The 26,423-nt window shown below is 41.8% G+C and overlaps 1 protein-coding gene across 1 annotated transcript in view; it reads right to left on the bottom strand.

Moving 5' to 3' along the window:
* Nucleotides 1-26,423, bottom strand: part of Ocrl (Oculocerebrorenal syndrome of Lowe) — a 255,729-nt gene that overhangs the window by 75,373 nt on the left and 153,933 nt on the right. The window contains exon 14 of the mRNA XM_071665596.1: nucleotides 13,227-13,364. Coding sequence (XP_071521697.1) covers nucleotides 13,227-13,364 — 138 coding nt within the window. The remainder of the gene's footprint in view (nucleotides 1-13,226; nucleotides 13,365-26,423) is intronic.

Raw genomic sequence — 26,423 nt, 5'->3', positions numbered from 1 at the left:
GGTTATTTAATGTATGTATGACTCACGGTGAGGTGCCTGAGGATTGGCGGAATGCGTGCATAGTGCCATTGTACAAAGGCAAAGGGGATAAGAGTGAGTGCTCAAATTACAGAGGTATAAGTTTGTTGAGTATTCCTGGTAAATTATATGGGAGGGTATTGATTGAGAGGGTGAAGGCATGTACAGAGCATAAGATTGGGGAGGAGCAGTGTGGTTTCAGAAGTGGTAGAGGATGTGTGGATCAGGTGTTTGCTTTGAAGAATGTATGTGAGAAATACTTAGAAAAGCAAATGGATTTGTATGTAGCATTTATGGATCTGGAGAAGGCATATGATGGAGTTGAGAGAGATGCTCTGTGGAAGTTATTAAGAATATATGGTGTGGGAGGCAAGTTGTTACAAGCAGTGAAAAGTTTTTATCAAGGATGTAAGGCATGTGTACGTGTAGGAAGAGAGGAAAGTGATTGGTTCTCAGTGAATGTAGGTTTGCGGCAGGGGTGTGTGATGTCTCCATGGTTGTTTAATTTGCTTATAGATGGGGTTGTTAGGGAGGTGAATGCAAGAGTTTTGGAAAGAGGGGCAAGTATGAAGTCTGTTGGGGATGAGAGAGCTTGGGAAGTGAGTCAGTTGTTGTTCGCTGATGATACAGCGCTGGTGGCTGATTCATGTGAGAAACTGCAGAAGCTGGTGACTGAGTTTGGTAAAGTGTGTGAAAGAAGAAAGTTAAGAGTAAATGTGAATAAGAGCAAGGTTATTAGGTACAGTAGGGTTGAGGGTCAAGTCAATTGGGAGGTAAGTTTGAATGGAGAAAAACTGGAGGAAGTAAAGTCTTTTAGATATCTGGGAGTGGATCTGGCAGCGGATGGAACCATGGAAGCGGAAGTGGATCATAGGGTGGGGGAAGGGGCGAAAATTCTGGGAGCCTTGAAGAATGTGTGGAAGTCGAGAACATTATCTCGGAAAGCAAAAATGGGTATGTTTGAAGGAATAGTGGTTCCAACAATGTTGTATGGTTGCGAGGCGTGGGCTATGGATAGAGTTGTGCGCAGGAGGATGGATGTGCTGGAAATGAGATGTTTGAGGACAATGTGTGGTGTGAGGTGGTTTGATCGAGTAAGTAACGTAAGGGTAAGAGAGATGTGTGGAAATAAAAAGAGCGTGGTTGAGAGAGCAGAAGAGGGTGTTTTGAAATGGTTTGGGCACATGGAGAGAATGAGTGAGGAAAGATTGACCAAGAGGATATATGTGTCGAGGTGGAGGGAACGAGGAGAAGAGGGAGACCAAATTGGAGGTGGAAAGATGGAGTGAAAAAGATTTTGTGTGATTGGGGCCTGAACATGCAGGAGGGTGAAAGGAGGGCAAGGAATAGAGTGAATTGGAGCGATGTGGTATACCGGGGTTGACGTGCTGTCAGTGGATTGAATTGGGGCATGTGAAGCGTCTGGGGTAAACCATGGAAAGCTGTGTAGGTATGTATATTTGCGTGTGTGGACGTATGTATATACATGTGTATGGGGGTGGGTTGGGCCATTTCTTTCGTCTGTTTCCTTGCGCTACCTCGCAAACGCGGGAGACAGCAACAAAGCAAAAAAAAAAAAAAAAAAAAAAAATTAATAATAAGGGTAAAGGGGAAGAGTTGTTTGGGAATGTCTTGGGAGTAAAGTCAGGGGTTAGTGAGAGGACAAGAGCAAGGGAAGGAGTAGCACTACTCCTGAAACAGTTGTGGGAGTATGTGATAGAATGTAAGAAAGTAAATTCTAGATTAATATGGGTAAAACTGAAAGTGGATGGAGAGAGATGGGTGATTATTGGTGCATATGCACCTGGGCATGAGAAGAAAGATCATGAGAGGCAAGTGTTTTGGGAGCAGCTGAATGAGTGTGTTAGTAGTTTTGATGCACAAGACTGGGTTACAGTGATGGGTGATTTGAATGCAAAGGTGAGTAATGTGGCAGTGAGGGAATAATTGGTATACATGGGGTGTTCAGCGCTGTAAATGGAAATGGTGAAGAGCTTGTAGATTTATGTGCTGAAAAAGGACTGGTGATTGGGAATACCTGGTTTAAAAAGCGAGATATACATAAGTATATGTATGTAAGTAGGAGAGATGGCCAGAGAGCGTTACTGGATTACGTGTTAATTGACAGGCGCACGAAAGAGACTTTTGGATGTTAATGTGCTTAGAGGTGCAACTGGTGGGATGTCTGATCATTATCTTGTGGAGGCGAAGGTGAAGATTTGTATGGGTTTTCAGAAAGAAGAGAGAATGTTGGGATGAAGAGGGTGCTGAGAGTAAGTGAGCTTGGGAAGGAGACTTGTGTGAGGAAGTACCAGGAGAGACTGAATACAGAATGGAAAAAGGTGAGAACAAAGGACGTAAGGGGAGTGGGGGAGGAATGGGATGTATTTAGGGAAGCAGTGATGGCTTGCGCAAAAGATGCTTGTGGCATGAGAAGCGTGGAAGGTGGGTTGATTAGAAAGGGAAGTGAGTGGTGGGATGAAGAAGTAAGATTATTAGTGAAAAAGAAGAGAGAGGCATTTGGACGATTTTTGCACGGAAAAAATGCAAATGAGTGGGAGATGTATAAAAGAAACAGGCAGGAGGTCAAGAGAAAGGCGCAAGAGGTGAAAAAGAGGGCAAATGAGAGTTGGGGTGAGAGAGTATCATTAAATTTTAGGGAGAATAAAAAGATGTTTTGGAAGGAGGTAAATAAAGTACGTAAGACAAGGGAGCAAATGGGAACTTCAGTGAAGGGGGCAAATGGGGAGGTGATAACAAGTAGTGGTGATGTAAGAAGGAGATGGAGTGAGTATTTTGAAGGTTTGTTGAATGTGTTTGATGATAGAGCGGCAGATGTGGGGTGTCTTGGTTGAGGTGGTGTGCAAAGTGAGAGGGTTAGGGAAAATGATTTGGTAAATAGAGAAGAGGTAGTAAAAGCTTTACGGAAGATGAAAGCCGGCAAAGCAGCAGGTTTGTATGGCATTGCATTGGAATTTATTAAAAAAGGGGGGACTGTATTGTTGACTGGTTGGTAAGGTTACTTAATGTATGTATGATTCATGGTGAGGTGCCTGAGGATTGGCGGAATGCTTGCATAGTGACACAGTACAAAGGCAAAGGGGATAAGAGTGAGTGCTCAAATTACAGAGGTATAAGTTTGTTGAGTATTCCTGGTAAATTATATGGGAGGGTATTCATTGAGAGGGTGAAGGCATGTACAGAGCATCAGATTGGGGAAGAGCAGTGTGGTTTAAGAAGTGGTAGAGGATGTGTGGATCAGGTGTTTGCTTTCAAGAATGTATGCGAGAAATACTTAGAAAAACAAATGGATTTGTATGTAGCATTTATGGATCTGGAGAAGGCATATGATAGAGTTGATAGAGATGCTCTGTGGAAGGTATTAAGAATATATGGTGTGGGAGGCAAGTTGTTAGAAGCAGTGAAAAGTTTTTATCGACGATGTAAGGCATGTGTTCGTGTAGGAAGAGAGGAAAGTGAATGTAGGTTTGCGGCAGGGGGGTGTGATGTCTCCATGGTTGTTTAATTTGTTTATGGATGGGGCTGTTAGGGAGGTGAATGCAAGAGTTTTGGAAAGAGAGGCAAGTATGCAGTCTGTTGTGGATGAGAGGGCTTGGGAAGTGAGTCAGTTGTTGTTCGCTGATGATAGAGCGCTGGTGGCTGATTCATGTAAGAAACTGCAGAAGCTGGTGACTGAGTTTGGTAAAGTGTGTGAAAGAAGAAAGTTAAGAGTAAATGTGAATAAGAGCAAGGTTATTAGGTACAGTAGGGTTGAGGGTCAAGTCAATTGGGAGGTAAGTTTGAATGGAGAAAAACTGGAGGAAGTGAAGTGTTTTAGATATCTGGGAGTGGATCTGGCAGCGGATGGAACCATGGAAGCGGAAGTGAATCATAGGGTGGGGGAGGGGGCAAAAATTCTGGGAGCCTTGAAGAATGTTTGGAAGTCGAGAACATTATCTCGGAAAGCAAAAATGAGTATGTTTGAAGGAATAGTGGTTCCAACAATGTTGTATGGTTGCGAGGCGTGGGCTATGGATAGAGTTGTGCGTAGGTGGGTGGATATGCTGGAAATGAGATGTCGACATGCTGTCAATGGATTGAACCAGGGCATGTGAAGCGTCTGGGATAAACCATGCAAAGTGTGTGGGGCCTGGATGTGGAAAGGGAGCTGTGGTATCGGTGCATTATTACATGACAGCTAGAGACTGAGTGTGAATGAATGGGGCCTTTGGTGTTTTTCCTAGCGCTACCTCGCACACATGAGGGGGGAGGGGGTTGTTATTCCATGTGTGGCGGGTTGGCGATGGGAACAAATAAAGGCAGACAGTATGAATTATGTACATGTGTGTATATGTATATGTCTGTGTGTGTATATATATGTGTACATTGAGATGTGTAGGTATGTATATTGTGCATGGGTGGACATGTATGTATATACATGTGTATGTGGGCGGGTTGGGCCATTCTTTCGTCTGTTTCCTTGCGCTACCTCGCTAATGCGGGAGACAGCGACAAAGCAAAATAAATAAATATAAATAAAAAAAGATGTTCTGGAAGGAGGTAAATGAAGTGCATAAGACAAGGGAGCAAATGGGAACTTCAGTTAAGGGGGCTAATGGGGAGGTGATAATAAGTAGTGGTGATGTGAGAAGGAGATGGAGTGAGTATTTTGAAGGATTGTTGAATGTGTTTGATGATAGAGTGGCAGATATAGGGTGTTTTGGTCGAGGTGGTGTGCAAAGTGAGAGGGTTAGGGAAAATGATTTGGTAAACAGAGAAGAGGTAGTAAAAGCTTTGCGGAAGATGAAAGCCGGCAAGGCAGCAGGTTTGGATGGTATTGCAGTAGAATTTATTAAAAAAGGGGGTGACTGTATTGTTGACTGGTTGGTAAGGTTATTTAATGTATGTATGATTCATGGTGAGGTGCCTGAGGATTGGTGGAATGCATGCACAGTGCCACTGCACAAAGGCAAAGAGGATAAGAGTGAGCGCTCAAATTACAGAGGTATAAGTTTGTTGAGTATTCCTGGTAAATTATATGGGAGGGTATTGATTGAGAGGGTGAAGGCATGTACAGAGCATCAGATTGGGGAAGAGCAGTGTGGATTCAGAAGTGGTAGAGGATGTGTGGATCAGGTGTTTGCTTTGAAGAATGTATGTGAGAAATACTTAGAAAAGCAAATGGATTTGTATGTAGCATTTATGGATCTGGAGAAGGCATATGATAGAGTTGAGAGAGATGCTCTGTGGAAGGTATTAAGAATATATGGTGTGGGAGGCAAGTTGTCTAAGTGAATGTAGGTTTGCGGCAGGGGTGTGTGATGTCTCCATGGTTGTTTAATTTGTTTATGGATGGGGTTGTTAGGGAGGTGAATGCAAGAGTTTTGGAAAGAGGGGCAAGTATGCAGTCTGTTGCGGAGGAAAGAGCTTGGGAAGTGAGTCAGTTGTTGTTCGCTGATGATACAGCGCTGGTGGTTGATTCATGTGAGAAACTGCAGAAGCTGGTGACTGAGTTTGGTAAAGTGTGTGAAAGAAGAAAGTTAAGAGTAAATGTGAATAAGAGAAAGGTTATTAGGTACAGTAGGGTTGAGGGTCAAGTCAATTGGGAGGTAAGTTTGAATGGAGAAAAACTGGAGGAAGTAAAGTGTTTTAGATATCTGGGAGTGGATCTGGCAGCGGATGGAACCAAGGAAGCGGAAGTGAATCGTAGGGTGGGGGAGAGGGCGAAAGTTCTGGGAGCCTTGAAGAATGTGTGGAAGTCGAGAACATTATCTCGGAAAGCAAAAATGGGTATGTTTGAAGGAATGGTGGTTCCAACAATGTTGTATGGTTGCGAGGCATGGGCTATGGATAGAGTTGTGCGCAGGAGGGTGATGTGCTGGAAATGAGATGTTTGAGGACAATATGTAGTGTGAGGTGGTTTGATCGAGTAAGTAATGTAAGGGTAAGAGAGATGTGTGGAAATAAAAAGAGCGTGGTTGAGAGAGCAGAAGAGGGTGTTTTGAAATGGTTTGGGCACATGGAGAGAATGAGTGAGGAATGATTGACCAAGAGGATATATGTGTCGGAGGTGGAGGGAACAAGGAGAAGTGAGAGACCAAGTTGGAGGTGGAAAGATGGAGTGAAAAAGATTTTGAGTGATCGGGGCCTAAACATGCAGGAGAGTGAAAGGCGGGCAAGGAATAGAGTGAATTGGATCGATGTGGTATACCGGGGTCAACGTGCTGTCAATGGATTGAATCAGGGCATGTGAAGCGTCTGGGGTAAACCATGGAAAGTTGTGTGGGGCCTGGATGTGGAAAGGGAGCTGTGGTATCGGGCATTATTACATGACAGCTAGAGACTGAGTGTGAATGAATGGGGCCTTTGTTGTCTTTTCCTAGCACTACCTCGCACACATGAGGGGGGAGGGGGATGTTATTCCATGTGTGGCGAGGTGGTGATGGGAATAAATAATGGCAGACAGTATGAATTATGTACATGTGTATATATGTATATGTCTGTGTGTGTATATATATGTGTACATTGAGATTTATAGGTATGTATATTTGCGTGTGTGGACGTGTTTGTATATACATGTGTATGGGGGTGGGTTGGGCAATTTCTTTCGTCTGTTTCGTTGCGTTACCTCACAAACGCGGGAGACAGCGACAAAGCAAAATAATATCTTTTTTTTTTTTTTTTTTTTTTGTCGCTGTCTCCCGCGTTTGCGAGGTAGCGCAAGGAAACAGACGAAAGAAATGGCCCAACCCACCCCCATACACATGTATATACATACGTCCACACACGCAAATATACATACCTACACAGCTTTCCATGGTTTACCCCAGACGCCTCACATGCCTTGATTCAATCCACTGACAGCACGTCAACCCCGGTATACCACATCGCTCCAATTCACTCTATTCCTTGCCCTCCTTTCACCCTCCTGCATGTTCAGGCCCCGATCACACAAAATCTTTTTCACTCCATCTTTCCACCTCCAATTTGGTCTCCCTCTTCTCCTCGTTCCCTCCACCTCCGACACATATATTCTCTTGGTCAATCTTTCCTCACTCATTCTCTCCATGTGCCCGAACCATTTCAAAACACCCTCTTCTGCTCTCTCAACCACGCTCTTTTAATTTCCACACATCTCTCTTACCCTTACGTTACTTACTCGATCAAACCACCTCACACCACATATTGTCCTCAAACATCTCATTTCCAGCACATCCATCCTCCTGCGCACAACTCTATCCATAGCCCACGTCTCGCAACCATACAACATTGTTGGAACCACTATTCCTTCAAACATAATAATAGTGCCATTGTACAAAGGCAAAGGGGATAAGAGTGAGCGCTCAAATTACAGAGGTATAAGTTTGTTGAGTATTCCTGGTAAATTATATGGGAGGGTATTGATTGAGAGGGTGAAGGCATGTACAGAGCATCAGATTGGGGAAGAGCAGTGTGGTTTCAGAAGTGGTAGAGGATGTGTGGATCAGGTGTTTTGTTTGAAGAATGTATGTGAGAAATACTTAGAAAAGCAAATGGATTTGTATGTAGCATTTATGGATCTGAAGAAGGAATATGATAGAGTTGATAGAGATGCTCTGTGGAAGGTATTAAGAATATATGGTGTGGGAGGCAAGTTGTTAGAAGCAGTGAAAAGTTTTTATCGAGGATGTACAGCATGTGTATGTGTAGGAAGAGAGGAAAGTGATTGGTTCCCAGTGACTGTAGGTTTGCGGCAGGGGTGTGTGATGTCTCCATGGTTGTTTAATTTGTTTATGGATGGGGTTGTTAGGGAGGTAAATGCAAGTGTTTTGGAAAGAGGGGCAAGTATGAAGTCTGTTGGGGATGAGAGAGCTTGGGAAGTGAGTCAGTTGTTGTTCGCTGATGATACAGGGCTGGTGGCTGATTCATGTGAGAAACTGCAGAAGCTGGTGACTGAGTTTGGTAAAGTGTGTGAAAGAAGAAAGTTAAGAGTAAATGTGAATAAGAGCAAGGTTATTAGGTACAGTAGGGTTGAGGGTCAAGTTAACTGGGAGGTAAGTTTGAATGGAGAAAAACTGGAGGAAGTAAAGTGTTTTAGATATCTGGGAGTGGATCTGGCAGCGGATGGAACCATGGAAGCGGAAGTGGATCATAGGGTGGGGGAGGGGGCGAAAATTCTGGGAGCCTTGAAGAATGTGTGGAAATCGAGAACATTATCTCGGAAAGCAAAAATGGGTATGTTTGAAGGAATAGTGGTTCCAACAATGTTGTATGGTTGTGAGGTGTGGGCTATGGATAGAGTTGTGCGCAGGAGGATGGATGTGCTGGAAATGAGATGTTTGAGGACAATGTGTGGTGTGAGGTGGTTTGACCGAGTAAGTAACGTAACGGTAAGAGAGATGTGTGGAAATAAAAAGAGCGTGGTTGAGAGAGCAGAAGAGGGTGTTTTGAAATGGTTTGGGCACATGGAGAGAATGAGTGAGGAAAGATAGACCAAGAGGATATATGTGTCGGAGGTGGACGGAACGAGGAGAAGTGGGAGACCAAATTGGAGGTGGAAAGATGGAGTGAAAAAGATTTTGTGTGATCGGGGCCTGAACATGCAGGAGGGTGAAAGGAGGGCAAGGAATAGAGTGAATTGGATTGATGTGGTATACCGGGGTTGACGTGCTGTCAGTGGATTGAATCAGGGCATGTGAAGCGTCTGGGGTAAACCATCGAAAGCTGTGTAGGTATGTATATTTATGTGTGTGGACGTATGTATATACATGTGTATGGGGGTGGGTTGGGCCATTTCTTTCGTCTGTTTCCTTGCGCTACCTCACAAACGCGGGAGACAGCGACAAAGCAAAAAAAAAAAAAAAATAATAATAATAATAATAATAATAAAATATACATATATATCATTCGCTTATGTATCATATTTTGTCACTGCCTCCCACCTTAGCGAGTTAGCGCAAGGAAACAGACGAAAGAATTGCCCAACCCACCCACATACACATGTACATACATAAATGCCCACACAGGCATATATACATATCAATACATATCAGCATATACATACAAATACATACTTTTTTATTATTATTAATTTACTTTGTCGCTGTCTCCCGCATTAGCAAGGTAGCGCAAGGAAACAGACGAAAGAATGGCCCAATCCACCCACATACAGATGTATATACATACACATCCACACACGTAAATATACATACCTATACATCTCAATGTATACATATATATACACACACACATACATATACATATATACACATGTACATAATTCATAGTCTGCCATTATTCATTCCCATCGCCACCTCACCACACATGAAATAACAACCCCCTCCCCCCTCATGTGTGCGAGGTAGCGCTAGGAAAAGACAACAAAGGCCACATTCGTTCACACTCAGTCTCTAGCTGTCATGTAATAATGCCCAATACCACAGCTCCCTTTCCACATCCGGGCACCACACAACTTTCCAAGGTTTACCCCAGACGCTTCACATGCCCTGGTTCAATCCATTGACAGCACGTCGACCCCGGTATACCACATCGCTCCAATTCACTCTATTCCTTGCACACCTTTCACCCTCTTGCATGTTCAGGCCCCGATCACTCAAAATCTTTTTCACTCCATCCTTCCACCTCCAATTTGGTCTCCCACTTTTCCTTGTTCCCTCCACTTCTGACACATATATCCTCTTGGTCAATCTTTCCTCACTCATCCTCACCATGTGACCAAACTATTTCAAAACACTCTCTTCTGCTCTCTCAACCACACTCTTTTTATTACCACAAATCTCTCTTACCCTATCATTACTTACTCGATCAAACCACTTCACACCACATGTTGTCCTCAAACATCTCATTTCCAGCACATCCCCCCTCCTCTGCACAACTCTGTCCATAGCCCACACCTCACAACCAAATACACTGTTGGAACCACTATTCCTTCAAACATACCCATTTTTGCTTTCCGAGATAATGTTCTCGACTTTCACACATTCTTCAACGCTCCCAGAATTTTCGCTCCCTCCCCCACATATACATACACATGTACATATTCATACTTGCTGCCTTCATACATTCCTGTCGCCACCCCGCCACACATGAAATAGCACTAACCTCCCTCCACATGCAATGTAGCACTAGGAAAAGACAACAAAGGCCACATGAGCACTTCATATGCTCCTATACATCAGATTGTTCAAATTTGCTCTATCCCATGCATGCCTTGCACCCTCTAGCATGTTAATGTCCCAACATCTCAAAGCATCCTTCACTTCATCCTTTAAACTTCTCCTCTGTTACCCCATTCCCATTCCCTCCACTTCTGACATGTATGCCCTCTTAGGTACTCCTATGCTCCTTTCCATCATGGTAAAACCATTTCAGCAAACCCTCTTTATACCTCTCACACATACTCATCTTATTGCCCTATAATTTTTAATTTGATCAACCTTCCTCACACCACAGATAAAATAAGATCTCATTTGCTCACATCCACTCTCTAGCTTTCATGTATAATGCACCAAAACCACAGATCCCCTTTCCACAAATGAGCCCTAAAGACCTTTCCAATGTTTTCCTTAACCACTTCATATGTCGTGGTTCAGCCCATTGACAGCACATTGCCTCTATATACCACTTGACTCCAATGTGCTCATGTCATGCACATCTCACACCATCTTGTACGTCTAGGTCCTGATCGCTCAAAGCATCTTTCACTGCATCCTTCCACCTCCCCCTCAGTTCCCCGCTTCTTGTTCCCTCTGCCTCTGATGTGTATACCTTCTTATTAAGCCCCTGCCCACTCATCCTCTCTCTGAATGTTCAAACTATTTCAGCACACCCTCTTTGGCTCTCTCATATGTACCCTTCTTACTATCAAACTTCTTTTTTGACCTATCATTTTCTATCTAATTAAACTTCATCACAAAATATACTAACCTCAAGCATTTCATTTTCAACACATCCATCCTCCTTCTAAGATTGTTTTCATCTTGGGTCTATGCCTCATATCGATACAACACCATCAGGACTACTATACCATCAAACATACCCATCTTTGCCCTCACAGACAGTGACCGTTCGGCATAATCCTCAGAGCATTCATCCTATGGCTTACTTTCCTATGGCTTACTTCAACTCCCATGATTCCATCCACTATCATATCCAATCCCAGGTAGCTAAAAATTCCACTTCCTCCAGGTTCTCTCCCTTCACTCACATTCCAACCTATCTGTCTCTCTCCTCTACTAAATTCATCATCCTTACTTTTACTCACATGAAGTTTCAAATTTCTTTTTTCACACCCTTTCTCTGATGTAGCAACTAGCCTCAGCAGTTTCACATTCAAATCTACCTCCAGAAACATGTCATCAGCAAACAGCAACTGACTCACCTCCCAGACCCCCCCACACACACAACACACACACACACACACACACACACACACACACACACACACCTCCAACAGATTGTGAAACAGCCTTTCTCTCCAAGTCCCTCACATTCACCTCCCTCATCATCCCATCCATCAACGAGTTAAACAGCTATAGGAACATCAAACATCCTTGCCAGATACCCATCTTTACCTAAAATCACACTTTCCTCTCTTCCTACTCACACATATGCCTTATTCTATTAATAAGATTTCCCCCTGCATCTATCAGCTTTCATATCACCTTCCCAAAAGCATCTCTATTAACCATATCATGTGCCTTCTCCAGGACCAGTTACGCAACATGCAAATTCTTGTTTCTCGCACTTATTCTTCAAAGCAATCACCAGATCTTACACACATCCTCAACCACTCATGAAGCCACATTGTTCCTCCCTAGTCTGATGCTCTGTGCATGCCACCACCCTCTTAATCACCACTCTCCCATACAATTTACTAGGTACACTCAACAAACTTAAAACTTTGCAAGTCTAACATTCACTTTTGTCCTTCTTACCTTTATAAATTGGAATATTACAGGCAATCTGTCAATCCTTAGGCACCTTATCCTGAGCCATACATTCATTAAAAGTCACAGCAAAACAATCAACAACATAATCATCTCCTTTCTTGACAAATTAAACTGCAATTCCATCCACTCCAGCTGCCTTGCCACACTTCATATTATGCAATGCTTTCAAGCACCTCTTTTCACCATATTATGCAATGCTTTCAAGCACCTCTTTTCACCAAACTATCTGTGATGACTCTCAATTCACATACCTCTTCAACCCAAACATCCCAAATCTTCCACCCTATCATCTAAAACATTTAACAGATCCTAAAAATACTAACACCAGCTCCTCTTCACCTTATCTTTACTTGTTACCACTTCTCCATGTGCTTCCTTCAGCTGTTCTCTTGCTCTCCTTAAACTTTTAATTTCTTTCCTAAATATTTCCTTACTCCCCCAGAAGAATGCCAATGTTTTTTCACTTTAACTCTCACTTGCCCTCTTTTACAGCTCCAGCACTAGCACTTTCCCCTGGACCTCTTGCTGCTTTCTCTTATCCACCTCCCAGTCAGCTGCACTCACTCCCTGAAGGCAATACCCATACAACTCTCACTTCTCTTTCACAAAAACATTTACTTCCTCATCTTGCTCCTCATTACCTTTTCTCACCTGCCCATATATCATCTTCCATATATATAAATCATTTCACATTTCTGTACCAAAATCTGCCTACATGTGATTATAATGTGAATGAAAAGTCACCTTTGGAAAGGTTGTATTATCATCAAAGGACGAAAAGGAGTACAATCGTTCAAAAATTCTCACTCTGAAAGGAGTCTATCCTTTCAATGCCACTGAATGTATAACAGTGCTGAAGCTGCAGGAGCCAAGTTAAAGTGGTCCTGGGGTTAGAAGAAAAATACAAAAAATATATACCCTTCCTACACAGTTGGACAGACATTTGATAAGATTAAAATTTAGTAAGCACATCAAACTATGTGGATTTTGCCTGAAATCGTTTTTGTGACATGTATCTGTATAAAAGGTTTCTTATATCAGTTTCTGGTCAATTACTTGTGGGTATTTGTCGCTGAAGCTGTTTTTCAAAGAAGACACATTACATTTCTAGTGTTACCACTAATGCCACTGCATATTAGTTACACTTCAGAACATTTGTGTGAGCTACCACAGTTTCAGAAGAAACACATAATTTACATTAATCCTTAAAGAATGTATGTGCTCACATTCTTTTAAGTCAGGATACATAATACCTACCAGTAATGGTAATAAAGAGATCTTTTCCACCCTCTAGGTGCAGCACAAGAATATCATAAAGCTTGTCTGCTCCTGAGTTCAGCTGTGCCGCTGTCCGCTTGTCCACCAAAACCTCAAGAGCAACATCACATTTGTCACCTGCAAAGGGTAACATCATAATATCCAGGCACTCTTGAAATAACAAGAGCTGTACGTATTAACACTTAATAACAGTCAACAAAAACATCTGATAATCAGGATGAGGGTGATAAAAGGGGTAAAATATATATTGCACTTAACATAAAATAGCAGGAGAGATGTTAAGGGACAAGGAAATGACATACATAAGAAAGACTAACATACATTATGCTTAGTCAAGAGACTCTAATACAAAAGTGACTGGCATTGTACATACACAGTAGATACCACCTTGTAAATCCTGTCTAATTGCTTGAGTGAACTTGCATCATATCAAATGATCATGGAGAATGTTAACAATTAGCAATAATACCCCTTCAAATACAGAAGTCTTTCAAGTAAGATGTGTATGAAGGCTAAAAATGAGGGCACTGTACTACGAGTCTGGATTTATGCAGTTCCTGAACCTCTCTAGAGTAAAACATTAAGAATAAAGGTAAAATCGTTAGGGGATTCATTCATTACATGCATCAAGAGAACTACATGGTAATGTGATATGTGAACACAGTAGGTTTGTGGAGGATTGTTTCAGAGGAGATCAGATATCCTTCAAAGATAATACTGGTCTGAAAATCTTACATTAGCAGAAAAACATGTAGATATTCTCATTTACTAAATAAGAAGATTCATTAACTAAATCTACTATGGATAGACCACAGGACCTGCTGTTAAAAGTAGATGCACAGGGAAGAATGCTATTAGAGGCACTAAAAACTTTCTGCAAGAAGCATGAAGCTAAGACCTCCATGGTATAGTAGTTAGCGATGCTGATCATGACCCATTTAATGGCTGTCCAGAGTTGAGCCTGCATAGATTTGAATTCTGGTCATGGCAGATGGTCCACAGACAAACAAGCTGTTCATCACCTACTATGAGGCACGTTGATAAATTGGGTACCTCGCATACGCTAAGGTACATAAAGGGACCTCTCAATTTGTGTGATAGTTACATCCTTGAAAATGGTCATGTACATCAAATAACATAAGTAATGGAGATTAGGTTTTTTAAATCATTAAGACTATACTGAATATTATACTAGTGTAAAGTTATGGTATACATGTGCTAGGAAATTAAAATACAATAACATACATACTGTACCATGGATTCTGCTAATAAAACAGAAAATAACAAACTTTCAAACCTGTTGCAGTCTTCCCTTCATGGGAAATGTAAATTCCCAAAGGCAGTCTCTTCAAAATAATCATGTCTAATCCACATTAAAAATATGCTTAGGAGAATAACCACCTTCCTCAATAATGGTCTTGGGAGTTCCCAGGAAATTTTTGGCAGCAATGACATCAGCCAAAGCAGCCTCACCAGTCATCTTGATGTTACAGTAATTGTAGCATTTCCTAAAATTTCAGAACCAAACAGGACTCATTTGGAATGTCTTCACTGCTACTACTTCTGCTGCCAAATCATCATATATACTCTGAGTCTTTGCCTGTATCACAAGCAAGGTAACAGGAACATTTTCATTAGTTTGGTGTTCCATCCACGAGCTTAACAGTCGCTCTGCCCTCTCCATGATTGAACTTCAGAATTACAAGGTCTTAGATGCACTGATTAACGTTCCAATCTTAGCACTCTCCTTGATCTTCTATGCACTATCACAACAGTCCGTAAAGTAGATTCACTAAGTTAAAGGGCATGCTTAATATCAGCCATTCAGTCACCTTTCATAACATTTCAGCACATCCATCATAAGCAGCATGATGATGGCATTATGCTTCTTAGCACCACTGGTACCAGAAGAACATAAAAGACACTTCAGTGGTATGATGCAAGGGGTAAAAACATGCAAAATATGGCATTCTGTAGCACAAAATACTGTAGAACTCCTTAACTATAAACTATCCACACCATGTACACTCGAGCTTCTCACACAGTGCCAGCAACGCAATAATTCTGCATTGCCAGCCAAATGATGAGAGGATATATATTTTTGTTCTCTTCATACTTGATTACCATTTCCCACTTTAGCAAAGTAGCACTAGGAAACTAATGAAGAAAGACACATTCACTCATATACACACATATATACATATACAAATATATATGTACATATACATGGATTTACATGAGAAATACAGACAACAGGAGGCCCAACTGGCCTACGACTGGGTTGTCTGGGGGAAAAAAAAAAAAAAAAAATTAATTTGCCAAGAATTTGTAATTCCACGCAGCAGTTTCTTAAGCTATCATCAACTCTCTGCTGCTGTACGTTAGCCATCTACTGTCCCAGTTATTCCTGTCATTTATACTGTAAATTTCCAATGTTTTTCTCAAAATTTCTTTTTTTTCTTTTTATATACTTTGTCGCTGTCTCCCACGTTAGCGAGGTAGCGCAAGGAAACAGACGAAAGAAAGGGCCAACCCACCCACATATACAGGTATATACATACACGTCCACACATGCACATATACATACCTATACATTCCAACATATACATATATATACATAGACATATACATATATACACATGTACATAATTCATACTTGCTGTCTTCATTCATTCCCGTCGCCACCCCGACACACACGAAATGACAACCCACTCCCCCCACATGCACGCAAGATAGCGCTAGGAAAAGACAACAAAGGCCACATTTGTTTAGACTCAGTCTCTAGCTGTCAAGTATAATGCACCGAAACCACAGCTCCCTTTCCACATCCAGGCCCCACAAAACTTTCCATGGTTTACCCAAGATGCTTCACATGCCCTGGTTCAATCCATTGACAGCACACTGACCCCGGTATACCACATCATTCCAATTCATTCTATTCCTTGCACGCCTTTCACCCTCCTGCATGTTCTGGCCCCGATCGTTCAAAATCTTTTTCACTCCATCTTTCCACCTCTAATTTGGTCTCACACTTCTCCTCATTCTCTCCACCGCTGACACATACATCCTCTTGGTCAATCTTTCCTCACTCATTCTCTCCATGTGACCAAACCATTTCAAAACACCCTCCTCTGCTCTCTCAACCACATTCTTTTTATTACCACACACGTCTCTTACCCTTTCATTACTTATTCGATCAAACCACCTCACACCACATATTGTCCTCAAACATCTCATTTCCAACACATCCTCCCTCCTCTACACAACTCTATCCATAGCCCATGCCCTACAATCATATAACATTGTAGGAACCACTATTCCTTCAAACATACCCATTTTTGCTTACCAAGATAATGTTCTTACCTTCCACACATTTTTCAATGCTCCCAGAACTTTTGCTCCCTTCCCCACCCTGTGACTCACTTCCGCTTCCATGGTTCCATCCGCTGCCAAATCCACTCCCAGATATCTATAACACTTCACTTCCTCCACTTTTTCTCCATTCAAACTTACCTCCCAATTGACTTGTTCCTCAACCCTTGTGTACCTAATAACCTTGCTCTTATTCACATTTACTCTTAACTTTCTTCTTTCACACACTTTACCAAACTCAGTCACCAGCTTCTGCAGTTTCTCACACGAATCAGCCACAAGCGCTGTATCATCAGCGAACAACAACAGACTCACTTCCCAAGCTCTCTCATCCACAACAGACTGCATACCTGCCCCTTTCTCCAAAACTCTTGCATTCACCTCCCTAACAACCCCATCCATAAACAAATCAAACAACCATAGAGACATCATGCACCCCTGCCGCAAACCCACATTCAATGAGAACCAATCACTTTCCCCTCTAACTACTCGTACACAAGCCTTACATCCTCAATAAAAACTTTTCACTGCTTCTAACAACTTGCCTACCACACCATATATTCTTAATAACTTCCACAGAGCATCTCTATCAACTCTATCATATGCCTTCTCCAGATCCATAAATGCTAAATACAAATCCATCTGCTTTTCTAGGTATTTCTCACATACATTCTTCAAAGCAAACACCTGTACCCTCCCATATAATTTCCCAGGAATACTTAAGATACTTATACCTCTGTAATTTGAGCACTCACTTTTATCCCCTTTAACTTTGTATAACGGCACTAAGCATGCATTCTGCCAATCCTCAGGCATCTCACCATGAGTCATACATACATTAAATATCCTTACCAACCAGTCAACAACACAGTCACCCCCTTTTTTAATAAATTCCACTGCAATACCATCCAAACCCACTGCCTTGCCGGCTTTCATTTTCAGCAAAGCTTTTACTACCTCTCTCTGTTTACCAAATCATTCTCCCTAACCCTCTCACTTCACACACCACCTTCACCAAAACACCCTATATCTGCCACTCTATCATGAGACACATTCAACAAACCTTCAAAATACTCACTCCATCTCCTTCTCACATCACCACTATTTGTTATCACCTCCCCATTAGCCCCCTTCACCGATGTTCCAATTTGTTCTCTTGTCTTAAGCACTTTTTTAACCTCCTTGCAAAACATATTTTTCTTCTCCCTAAAATTAAATGATACTCTCTCACCCCAACTCTCACTTGCCCTCTTTTTCACCTCTTGCACCTTTCTCTTGACCTCCTGCCTCTTTCTTTTATACATCTCCCAGTCATGTGCAATATTTAACTGCAAAACTCATCCAAATGCCTCTCTCTTCTTTTTCACTAATAATCTTACTTCTTCATCCCACCACTCACTACCCTTTCTAATCAACCCACCTCCCACGCTTCTCATGCCACAAGCATCTTTTGCACAAGCCATCACTTACTTCCCTAAATACATCCCATTCCTCCACCACTCCCCTTACGTCCTTTGCTCTCACCTTTTTCCATTCTGCACTCAGTCTCTCCTGGCACTTCCTCACACAAGTCTCCTTCCCAAGCTCACTTACTCTCACCACTCTCTTCACCCTCTTCACCCCATCATTCCCTCTCCTTTTCTGAAAACCTCTACAAATCTTCACCTTCACCTCCACAAGATAATCATCAGACATCCCTCTAGTTGCACCTCTCAGCACATTAACATCCAAAAGTCTCTCTTTTGCGGGCCTATAAATCAACAAGTAATTCAATAACGCTCTCTGGCCATCTCTCCTAATTACATACGCATACTTATGTATATCTCTCTTATTAAACCACGTATTCCAAATCACCAGTCCTTTTTCAGTACATAAATCTACAAGCTCTACACCATTTCCATTTACAACACTTAACACCCCATGTACACCAATTATTCCCTCAACTGCCACATTACTCACCTTTGCATTCAAATCACCAATCACTATAACTCGGTCTTGTGCATCAAAACTAATAACACACTCACTCAGCTGTTCCCAAAACACTTGCCTCTCATGATCTTTCTTCTCATGCCCAGGTGCATATGCACCAATAATCACACATCTCTCTCCATCCACTTTCAGTTTTACCCATATCAATCTAGACTTTACTTTCTTACACTTTATCACATACTCCCACCACTCCTGTTTCAGGAGTAGTTCTACTCCTTCCCTAGCTCTTATTCAATATTTGTCTAAACAACTTCTGAAGGTATTTACAGTCTTAGCATTCACTATGTCCAATGGTAACTTATTCTAGTGCTTAACACACCAATACAAAAAAAGGCTTTTCCCCACGTCCATACTACATCTTTTAGCTTTGAGTTTCACTCCATCTGTCCAGGTAACCGTATTTTCTTGTAATTTGAAATTGTTCAGAATTCTGAGCACTTAGATCAAGTCACCAAAAAATCTTCATCCAATCATTTAAAATAGCCTATATTCATAATCCAGATTTCTTAGAAATGGGATTAATTTTGATGTGTGTCTTTGTTCTTGTTCAATTTTTCCTAGTCTTTTTTAAAGTTTGGGGACAAAAACGAGACTGCATATTCAAAGCGTGTTCTTACTAGAGAATTATAAAGTGTGACAATTGTTTCCGGCGTCTTGTAATCTATGTTCTTGGCTATGAAACCCAAGATTTGGCAACATCTTTTACTTGCTGCTTGACACTGTTTAGTGTACTTCAGATTGTTGCTAATGACAATTCCAACGTCCTTTTCTTCAATTACTTTACTTAGAGAATTTCCAAATAATTTGTAGTCGTAACATATATTCTTGTCTCCAAAGTGCATAACTTTACACTCGTCTACATCACACTTCATTTGCCATCTGTGTGACCACTCTGCTAGTAAGTTAATACCTCTTTGAATCATTTAGCAATTCCGTCTGTTTACAGCTCTACCTCCAAGTTTAGTACATATACATGTGCAAGGCAAGGCAGCAGGTTTGGATGGTATTGCAGTGGAATTTTTTAAAAAAGGGGGTGACTGTATTATTGACTGGTTGGTAAGGTTATTTAATGTATGTATGACTCATGGTGAGGTGCCTGAGGATTGGCGGAATGCGTGCATAGTGCCATTGTACAAAGGCAAAGGGGATAAGAGTGAGTGCTCAAATTACAGAGGTATAAGTTTGTTGAGTATTCCTGGTAAATTATATGGGAGGGTATTGATTGAGAGGGTGAAGGCATGTACAGAGCATCAGATTGGGGAAGAGCAGTGTGGTTTCAGAAGTGGGAGAGGATGTGTGGATCAGGTGTTTGCTTTGAAGAATGTATGTGAGAAATACTTAGAAAAGCAAATGGATTTGTATGTAGCATTTATGGATCTGGAGAAGGCATATGATAGAGTTGATAGAGATGCTCTGTGGAAGGTATTAAGAATATATGGTGTGGGAGGCAAGTTGTTACAAGCAGTGAAAAGTTTTTATCGAGGATGTAAGGCATGTGTACGTGCAGGAAGAGAGGAAAGTGATTGGTTCTCAGTGAATGTAGGTTTGCGGCAGGGGTGTGTGATGTCTCCATGGTTATTTAATTTGTTTATGGATGGGGTTGTTAGGGAGGTGAATGCAAGAGTTTTGGAAAGAGGGGCAAGTATGAAGTCTGTTGGGGATGAGAGAGCTTGGGAAGTGAGTCAGTTGTTGTTCGCTGATGATACAGCGCTGGTGGCTGATTCGTGTGAGAAACTGCAGAAGCTGGTGACTGAGTTTGGTAAAGTGTGTGAAAGAAGAAAGTTAAGAGTAAATGTGAATAAGAGCAAGGTTATTAGGTACAGTAGGGTTGAGGGTCAAGTCAATTGGGAGGTAAGTTTGAATGGAGAAAAACTGGAGGAAGTAAAGTGTTTTAGATATCTGGGAGTGGATCTGGCAGCGGATGGAACCATGGAAGCGGAAGTGGATCATAGGGTGGGGGAGGGGGCGAAAATTCTGGGAGCCTTGAAGAATGTGTGGAAGTCGAGAACATTATCTCGGAAAGCAAAAATGGGTATGTTTGAAGGAATAGTGGTTCCAACAATGTTGTATGGTTGTGAGGCGTGGGCTATGGATAGAGTTGTGCGCAGGAGGATGGATGTGCTGGAAATGAGATGTTTGAGGACAATGTGTGGTGTGAGGTGGTTTGATCGAGTAAGTAACGTAAGGGTAAGAGAGATGTGTGGAAATAAAAACAGCGTGGTTGAGAGAGCAGAAGAGGGTGTTTTGAAATGGTTTGGGCACATGGAGAGAATGAGTGAGGAAAGATTGACCAAGAGGATATATGTGTCGGAGGTGGAGGGAACGAGGAGAAGTGGGAGACCATATTGGAGGTGGAAAGATGGAGTGAAAAAGATTTTGTGTGATCGGGGCCTGAACATGCAGGAGGGTGAAAGGAGGGCAAGAAATAGAGTGAATTGGATCGATGTGGTATACCGGGGTTGACGTGCTGTCAGTGGGTTGAATCAGGGCATGTGAAGCGTCTGGGGTAAACCATGGAAAGTTGTGTAGGTATGTATATTTGCGTGTGTGGACGTATGTATATACATGTGTATGGGGGTGGGTTGGGCCATTTCTTTCGTCTGTTTCCTTGCGCTACCTCGCAAACGCAGGAGACAGTGACAAAGCAAAAAAGAAAAAAACAAACATGTGCAGGGGTTGAAAAAAAAGCAAACAAGAGATGGGGTCAAAGAGTATCATCAAACTTTAGGGAGAATAAAAAAATTATTTGGAAGGAGGTAAATAACATATGTAAGGCAAGAGAACAAATGGGAACATCGGTAAAGAGAGCAAAAGGGGAAGTGATACAAGATACTGATGGGGTGAAGAGATGGAGTGAATATTTTGATGGACTGTCAAATGTGTTTGATGCCAGAGTGACAGATGTAGCGTGTTTGGGTCATGGTGGTATGTGAAGTGAGGGAATCAGGGAGAGTGGTATAGTGATAAGAAAAGAGATGCTGAAAGGCTTGCTGAAGATGAAATCTGGCAAGGCGGCAAGATTGGATGGTATTACAGCTGAATCTATTAAGAAAAGGGGCGACTGTGTTGTGGACTGGTTGGTAAGGATATTCAATGTGTGAATGGATCATGGTGAAGTGCCTGTGGATTGGAGGAATGCATGTATAGTGCCAATGTACACAGGCGAAGGGGATAAAGGTGTGTTCAAACTACAGAGGCATAAGTTTGTTGAGTATACCTGGAAAATCATATGGAGGGGTATTGACTGAGAGGGTGAAGGCATGCACAGAGAATCAGACTGGGGAGGAGCAGTGTGTTTTCATAAGTGGTAGAGGATGTGAGGAGGATCAAGTGTTTGCTTCGAAGAATGTGTGTGAGAAATACTTAGAAAAACTGATGTATCTGTATGTGGCATTTATGGATCTGGAAAAGGTATATGATAGGGTTGATGGAGATGCTTTGTGGAAGGTCTCAAGAACATATGGTGTGGAACTTAAGCTGCTAGAAGCAGTGAGAAGATTTTAAAATTCAAGGGTGTAAAGCATGTGTACGAGCAGAATGAGAGGAGAGTGACTAGTTCCCAGTGAAAGTCAGTCTCTGGCAAGGGTGTGCGATGTCACTATGGTTGATCAATCTGTTTATGTATGGGGTGGTGAGGGAGGTAAATGTAAGAGTTTTGGAGTGAGGGAGGAATATGCATTCTGTTGGGGATGAGAGGACTTGGGAAGTAAGTCAGTTGTTCTTCGCCAATGATACAGCGCTGAGGTAAAATTAATGTATTGCCCTTCCATTAATTTGAGTCTCATAATCTAACCCTACACCTAAAGAAATTGAATATCCCTGGTATATACATATTTCTGTCTAGTGACACATTTGTTACACCATCAGAGCCACATGAGATTAAAGTCCATGCTACCCCCAACAAGATGAGGTTGGGACACATTTAAAAACACTAGAAATCCAGTGTATGTGTCTTTTAACTTCTGTGTGGCTGAGGGAGTCAAGCACCCTCCCTGGGGTAAGAATCCCTCTGTTGGTATAAGTAATAAAAGCGTAAGAAAGATGTATGATAATAAAAGGAGTGTGGTTGAATGGCTAAAAATGAAAATGAAATAAAGATAAATAAAAAATATTTTCTTTGTTATACTTTTTCGGTCTGGGACATTTACAAGGTAGCACAAGGAAACAGATGAAAGAATGGCCCAACCCACCAATACAAAAATGTATAAACATAAAAGCCCACAAACGCACATATACATACCTATACATTTCAATGTATACATACATATACGTACACAGACATATACATATGCACACTTGTACACACTCATACTAGCTACCCCCATCCATTCCTGTCGCCACACCGCCACATATGAAATGGCACCCCCTTCCCCACCACGCACATGCATGAGGTAGCGCCAGGAAAAGAAAACAAAGACCACATTCATTCACACTCAGTCTCTAGCTGTTATGTGTAATGCACTGAAACCACAGCTCCCTTTCCACATACAGGCCCCATAAAACTTTCCATGGTTTACCCTAGATGCTTCACAGGCCCTGGTTTAATCCACTGACAGCACATTGACGCCGATATACCACATCCTTCCAATTCACTCTATTCCTTGCATGCCTTTCACCCTCCTGTATATTCAAGCACCGATCGCTCAAGATCTTTTTCACTCTATCCTTCCACCTCCAATTTGGTCTCCCGCTTCTCCTCGTTCCCTCCACCTCTGACACTTATACCCTCTTTGTCAATCTTTCCTCATTCATTGTCTCCATGTGTCCAAACCATTTCAACACATCCTCTTCTGTTCTCTCAACCACACTCTTTTTATTACCATTCATCCCTCTTACCCTTTCATTACTGACTTGATCACACCACCTCACACCACATACTGTCCTCAAACATTTCATTTCCAACTCATCCACCCTCCTTTGCACAACCCCATCTATAATCCATGCCTTGCAACCATATAACACTGTTAGAACCACCATTCCTTAAACCATATCCATTTTTGTTTTCCGAGATAACGTTTTCACCTTCCACACATCTTCAACGTTCCTAGAACCTTCGCTTCCTCCCCTACCCTGTGACTCACTTCTGCTTCCTTGGTTCCATTTGCTGCTAAGCCCACACCCAGATAGCTAAAACACTTCACTTCCTCCAGTTTTTCTCCATTTAAACTTACCTCCCAACTTAGTTGTCCCTCAACCCTACTGAACCTAATAAACTTGCTCTTATTCATATTACTCTCAACTTTCCTATTTCACACACTTTACCAAACTCAGTCACCAACCTCTGCAGTTTCTCACCCAATTCAGACACCAGTGCTGTAACATCAGCAAACAACTGACTCATTTCCCAAGCCCTCACATCTATAACAGACTGCATACTTGCCCCTCTCTCCAAAACTCTTGCATTCACCTCCCTAACAGCCCCATCCATGCCCCTCTCTCCAAAACTCTTGCATTCACCTCCCTAACAGCCCCATCCATAAACAAATCAAACAACCATGGAGACATCACACACCCCTGCTGCAAACCATCATTCACTGGGAACCAATCACTTTCCTCTCTTCCTACTCGTACACATGCCTTAATTCCTTGGTAAAAACTTTTCACTGCTTCCAGCAACTTACCTCCCACACCATATACTCTTAAAACCTTCCACAAAGCATCTCTATCCACCCTATCATATGCCTTCTCCAGATCCATAAATGCTACATACAAATCCATCTGTCTTTTTAAGTATTTCTAACATAGATTCTTCAAAGTAAACACCTGATCCACACATCCTCTACCACTTCTGAAACCACACTGTTCTTCCCCAATCTGATGCTCTGTACAAGCCTTTACCCTATCAGTCAATACCCTCCCATATAATTTCCCAGGAATACTCAACAAACTTATGCCTCTGTAATTTGAACGCTCAACTTTATCCCTTTGCCTTTGTACAATGGCACTATGCATGCATTCTGCCAATCCTCGGGCACTTCAACATGATTGATACATACACTGAATATCATCACCAACCAATCAACAACACCATCACCCCCTTTTTTGATAAATTCCACTGCAATACCATCCAAACCCACCACCTTGCCCGCTTCCGTCTTCTGCAAAGCTTTCATTATCTCTTCTCTGTTTACCAAACCATTCTCCCAGACCCTCTCACATTGCACAACACTCCGACCAAAAAAAACCTACATGTGCCACTCTAACATGAAACATTCAACAAACCTTCAAAACACTCACTCCATCTCCTCACTTCACTACTTGTTATTAACTTCCCATTTGTCCCCTTCACCAATGTTCCCAATTGTTCTATTTTCTTGCGCACTTTATTTACCTCCTTCCAAAACATCTTTTTATTCTCCCTAAAACTTAATGATACTCTCTCACCCCAACTCACATTTGCCCTCTTTTTCACCTCTTGCACCCTTTTCTTGACCTCCTGCCACTTTCTTTTATACATCTCCCAGTCAATTGCATTACTTTCCTAAAAAAAATTGTCCAAATGCATCTCTCTCTTCTCTTTCACCAACAATCTTACTTCTTCATCCCACAACTCACCACCCTTTCTAATCTGCCAATCTCCCATCTTTCTCATGCCACAAGCATCTTTTGCACAAGCTATCACTGCTTCCCAAAAATCATCCGATTCTTCCCCCACTCCCCTTATGTGTTTTGACCTCACCTTTTGCCATACTGTACTTAATCTCTACTCACACAAGTCTCCTTTCCAAGCTCACTTACTGTCACCACTCTCTTCTCCCCAGCATTCTCTCTTCTTTTCTGAAAACCTCTACAAATCTTCACCTTCGCCTCCAAAAGACAGTGATCAGACATCCCTCCAGCTACCCATCTCAGCACATTAACATCCAAAAGTCTCTCTTTCACATACATATCAATTAACAAGTAATTCATTAACGTTCTCTGGCTGTCTCTCCTACTCAACCATGTATACTTATGTATATCTCTGTTTTTAAACTAGGTTTTCCCAATCACCAGTCCTTTTTCAGCACAAAAATCCACATCTCTTCACCATTTCCATTCATAACACTGAACAACCCATGTACACCAATTATACCCTCAACTCCTACATTACTCACCTTTGCATTCTAATCACCCATCACTATGTGGAAGGGGAGGGGATGGGATTTCATGTGTGGCGAGGTGGCGATGGTAATGTATGAAGTCTGTAAGTATATATATATATATATATATATATATATATATATATATATATATATATATATATATATATATATATTCTTCAAAGCAAACACCTGATCCACACATCCTCTACCACTTCTGAAACCGCACTGCTCTTCCCCAATCTGATGCTCTGTACATGCCTTCACCCTCTCAATCAATACCCTCCCATATAATTTACCAAGAATACTCAACAAACTTATACCTCTGTAATTTGAGCACTCACTCTTATCCCCTTTGCCTTTGTACAATGGCACTATGCACGCATTCCGCCAATCCTCAGGCACCTCACCATGAGTCATACATATATTAAATAACCTTACCAACCAGTCAACAATACAGTCACCCCCTTTTTTAATAAATTCCACTGCAATACCATCCAATCCTGCTGCCTTGCCGGCTTTCATCTTCCGCAAAGCTTTTACTACCTCTTCTCTGTTTACTTAGAAAAGCAAATGGATTTGTATGTAGCATTTATGGATCTGGAGAAGGCATATGATAGAGTTGATAGAGATGCTCTGTGGAAGGTATTAAGAATGTATGGTGTGGGAGGAAAGTTGTTAGAAGCAGTGAAAAGTTTTTATCGAGGATGTAAGGCATGTGTACGTGTAGGAAGAG

The sequence above is a fragment of the Panulirus ornatus genome, chromosome 10 (assembly GCF_036320965.1).
Source record: "Panulirus ornatus isolate Po-2019 chromosome 10, ASM3632096v1, whole genome shotgun sequence".
Lineage (NCBI taxonomy): Eukaryota > Metazoa > Arthropoda > Malacostraca > Decapoda > Palinuridae > Panulirus > Panulirus ornatus.
The sequence above is the reverse complement of the archived record's forward strand: the minus strand, read 5'-3'. Positions and strand labels throughout refer to the sequence as shown.